This window comes from Rhinopithecus bieti, unplaced genomic scaffold, assembly GCF_001698545.2.
Source record: "Rhinopithecus bieti isolate Rb0 unplaced genomic scaffold, ASM169854v2 scaffold_11842, whole genome shotgun sequence".
Classification (NCBI taxonomy): Eukaryota; Metazoa; Chordata; class Mammalia; order Primates; family Cercopithecidae; genus Rhinopithecus; species Rhinopithecus bieti.
Genome location: NW_016806902.1, coordinates 643,407 through 648,129, shown reverse-complemented (window position 1 = coordinate 648,129; position 4,723 = coordinate 643,407). Strand labels below are relative to the sequence as shown.

Below are 4,723 nucleotides of genomic sequence, written 5' to 3'. Positions count from 1 at the left end.
TTTTGAGATGGAATCTCACTTTGTCACCCAGGCTGGAGTGGATTGGTGATATCTCGGCTCACTGCAAGCTCCGCCTCCCGGGTTCATGCCATTCTTCTGCCTCAGCCTCCCGAGTAGCTGGAACTACAGGCGCCTGCCACCACGCCTGGCTAATTTTTTGTATTTTTAGTAGAGACGGGGTTTCACCGTGTTGGCCAGGATGGTCTCGATCTCCTGACCTTGTGATCCACCCGCCTTGGCCTCCCAAAGTGCTGGGATTACAGGCTTGAGCTACCGCGTCTGGCGTCAAAGAACTTTTAGCAGAATTACCTTTCGATGTAGCAATCCCATTATTGGGTGTATAACCAAAGGAATATAAATCATTCTACCATAAAGACATGCATACGTATGTTCAGTGCAACACTATTCACAATAGCAAAGATATGTAATCATCCTAAATGCCCATTGACAGTAGATTAGATAAAGAACATCTGGCACATATACACCATGGAATACTGTGCATCGATGAAAAAGAACAAGATCTGAGATACCATCTCCCACCAGTCAGAATGGCTATTATTTAAAAGTCAAAAATCAACCAATGGTGGTGAAGTTGTGGAGAAAAAGAAACACTTTTACAATGTCGGTTGGAGTGTAAATTAGTTCAACCACTGTGGAAGACAGTGTGGCAATTCCCCCAAAGACCTAGAGGCAGGAATACTGTTTGACCCATCAATCCCGTTACTGGGTATATACCCAGAGGTATACAAATCATTCTATTACAAGGACACATGCATGTGTATGTTCACTGCTGCACTGTTCACAATAGCAAAATCGTGGAAGCAACCTAATGCCCATCAATGATAGACTGGGTAAAGAAAATATGGTACATATACACCATGAAACACTATGTAGCCATAAAAAGGAATGAGATCATGTCCTTTGCAGGGACATGGATGGAGCTGGAAGCTGTTATCCTCAGCAAACTAATACAGGAACAGAAAACCAAAGACCACATGTTCTCACTTATCAGTGGGAGCTGAACAATGAGGACACATGGACACATGGAGGGAAACAACACACACTGGGGCCTTTCAGGAGTTGGGGGTTAGGTGGAGCATCAGGAAGAATAGCTAAAGGATGGGTGATGGGATGATTTGTGCAGCAAACCACCATGACACATGTTTACCTATGTAACAAACCTGCACAACTTGCACATGTACCCTTGAACTTAAGAAGTGGAAAATACAAAAATGAAATAAAAAAAAAAACAAGATCATGTCCTTTGTAGCAACATGTACGGAGCCGGAGGTCATCATCGTTAGCAAACTAATGCAGGAACAGAAACTAATGCTATTGTGAATAGTGTTGCACTGAACAGAAGACCAGTGTTAAGCAGCAACTTAACACTGCTCTCACTTATTCAGCCCCAACAGCCCCAACACATGTTCTCACTTATACGTGGGAGACATTTATAAACAACGAGAACACATGGACACAAAGAGGGGAACAACACACACCAGGGCATAGTTGAGGGTGCAGGGTGGGAGAAGGAAGAGGATCAGAAAAAATACCTATCGGATACTGTGCTTATTACTTGGGTGACAAAATAATCTGTACACCAAACCCCCATGACATGTGATTTATCTATGTAACAAACCTGCACATGTGCCCCTGAACATAAAAGTTAAAAAAAATTATCGTACACTTGTTTTGTTCCATTTGAGATCCAGATAAGAGTCACACATTGCACTTGGTTACTATGTCTCTGTAAGTTCACTTTGCCTCTTTTTTTTTGCCCTCTTACATATTATTTGTGAAGAAACCATAGCGTTTGCCTATGGAGTTCCCACAATCAGAATTTTGCTGATTACATCCTTGTAGTGTCCTTCTCAGGTGCTTCTGTCCTCTCTATGTGTTGCAAACTGGTAGTTAGTCTAGGAACTTAACCTGACTCAGGTTAGATCTTTGGCAAACATGCTTCAAAGAAGGTTCTGTGTGCTTCTGTCAGGAGGTTTGCACTGTCCAGTTGTCTGTCTTTTGTAACATTAGCAGTCATTGGATGATCATTACCTAGATTTTCTTTCTTTTTTTTTTTTTGAGATGGAATCTTGCTCTGTCACCCAGGCTGGAGTGGTGCAATCTCAGCTCACTGCAACCTCTGCCTCCTGGGTTCAAGCCATTCTTGTACCTCCGCCTCCTGAGTAGCTGGGATTACAGGCACATGCCACCATGCCCAGATATTTTTTGTATTTTTAGTAGAGGTGGGGTTTCACCATGTTGGCCAGGCCGGTTTTGAACTCCTGACCTCAAGAGATCCACTGGCCTTGGCCTCCCAAAATGCTAGCATTATAGGCATGAACCACCTCGCCTGGCCTAGATTCTTTAACTCAGCACCAAGGTGGAGTTAATGCCCAGGCAGGACTGAGAATCACTGGTTCACATGGTCGGATGGAGGAGACTATGCCCCAGTTCTCCGCTCTCTTTGCATGGCCCTTGGACAGAGGTAGGAGAAGGTGATGATAGTGGCCCCTACTTCAAGGTCCAAGTTGCTTGTGTGTGTGTGTTTTTTTCCCTCTTCTTTCCCATCAGAGCATTATTTTGAAGGCTTATGACTGTGACCTTTGTTAACCAATTTAGGTATAATATGTAGACAGCCCTTGTTTATTTATATGAACTGGGTAATTTTAAAAGTATGGCTTTTCTATTTTGTTTTAGAATATGTTATGTGATTTGAAGATGGGACAAAGTGGCCTATCAGTCTTTGGTTTTTTATTATGCTTTGCTCAGGCCAGTTTTTATAATGTGTTTATATCCCTTGAGCAAATGGTGTTCCTCCAAGTTCACAGGGGTCGGGGAAGGCTGAGCAGGGAATCTAGGGCTCTCTGTCTCAGATCTTTTCTCAATTTGGTTACTTTGTATTTGTGGGCTCTGAATAATATTTGAATTGTAAGAGGGTTCTGCTTTTATATACAGTTAGAAAGTCACATTGAAATAAATAACATGAGAAAGGTGCCCAGAAATTTTCTAGGGCTACACCAGGCTGAGCTGCAGAATTTGACACACCAGGAATTGAACTTTCCCAGTTGAAGTTCAAGTTCAAGTTAAGTAACTTGTGTAGCATCACACAGCTAGTAAGTGGGGGCACCATTCCAGACCTAAGGCTTTCTGACTCCAGAACTCCTCTTTCAGCCACTGCTCCAGTATGTAAGGAGCCATCACCTGGGCCTTCAAGATGGGGTGGGGGGTGCGGGCATTGGATGTCAAGAGAGAGGGGAAGAGGGCATTCCAGGCAAGTGGCACGAGATCCTGAGAACACAGTTGGGATGCCCAGGAGGCTTCCAGGAGAGCACCTGATGGGCCTGGCTGCAGCTTGCAGCTGACTTCACCCCCTGCTCTACCTTCCCGGGCCTTTGGATCAGGCATTGCTTATTTTCTCTTCCACTAGGATTGAGTAGGGCAAGTAGAAATTGTTGCAGCTTGTCAGCAACTTTGATGAAAGACCTGGCAGAAAAGCAGGAAAGCTGAAATGTAAAAATGATGGGTGGACCTTGGTTTTCCATGTGACCTACCACAGCATGTCAGGCCTGGGGGCAGAATCTTGCCATACTGTACAGCCCAGATTTGAGTGCCAAAGGCTTTCCTTTGTCTCTAGGGGGCCACAGTCTAGTTCTAGTTCTTTGCAGGAGTTGTAATCTTTGCTCTTCTCTCCCTCCTCCAGCTCGCAGACCTCTGAAGAGAGTGCCATTGAGACGGGTTCCAGCAGTTCCACCTTCATCAAGAGAGAGGACGAGACCATTGAAGACATCGACATGATGGACGACATCGGCATAGACTCTTCAGACCTGGTGGAAGACAGCTTCCTGTAACTGGCGGATTCGAGGGGTTCCTTCCACTTCTGGGGCCACCTCTGGATCCCGTTCAGAAAACCACTTTATTGCAATGCGGAGGTTGAGAGGAGGACTTGGTTGATGTTTAAAGAGAAGTTCCCAGCCAAGGGCCTCAGGGGGCCTTCTAAATATGAATGAATGGGATATTTTGAAATGAACTTTTTCAGTAGCATCTCAGCGTTGTGTGAAGTTTGGAGATAGATGGACAGGGGAATAATAGGCCACAGAAAGTGAACTTTGTGCTTCAAAAACATTGGTGAGAGTCCAACGGACACAATTTATACTGCGACAAAACTTCAGCATTGTAATTATGTAAATAACTCTAACCAAGGCTATGTTTAGATTGTATTAACTATCTTCTTTGGACTTCTGAAGAGACCACTCAATCCATCCATGTACTTCCCTCTTGAAACCTGATGTCAGCTGCTGTTGAACTTTTTAAAGAAGTGCATGAAAAACCACTTTTGAACCTTAAAAGGTACTGGTACTATAACATTTTGCTATTTTTTTTAGTGTTAAAGAGATAAAGAATAACAATTAACCAACTTTGTTTAATAGATTTGGGGCATTTAGAAGCCTGACAACTCATTTTCATATTGTAATCTACATTTATAATAATACTACTGTTATCAGTAATGCTAAATGTGTAATACGTAACATGATTTCCCTCCAGAGAAAGCACAATTTAAAACAATCCTTACTAAGTAGGTGACAAGTTTGACAGTTTTTGACATTTATATTAAATAACATGTTTCTCTATAAAGTATGGTAATAGCTTTAGTGAATTAAATTTAGTTGAGCATAGAGAACAAAGTAAAAGTAGTGTTGTCCAGGAAGTCAGAATTTTAACTGTG

The 4,723-nt window shown here is 42.9% G+C and overlaps 1 protein-coding gene across 6 annotated transcripts in view; it reads left to right on the top strand.

Annotated features, from left to right (window-relative positions):
- PDGFRA (platelet derived growth factor receptor alpha) overlaps positions 1 to 4,717 on the top strand; it is a 62,331-nt gene extending 57,614 nt beyond the window's left edge. For all 6 annotated transcript variants that reach the window (XM_017878649.1, XM_017878654.1, XM_017878650.1 and 3 more), the window contains one exon: positions 3,701 to 4,717. In XM_017878649.1, the coding sequence (XP_017734138.1) occupies positions 3,701 to 3,848 (148 nt within the window). In that variant the 3' untranslated portion in view covers positions 3,849 to 4,717. The remainder of the gene's footprint in view (positions 1 to 3,700) is intronic.
- Positions 4,718 to 4,723: the final 6 nt, after the last annotated feature.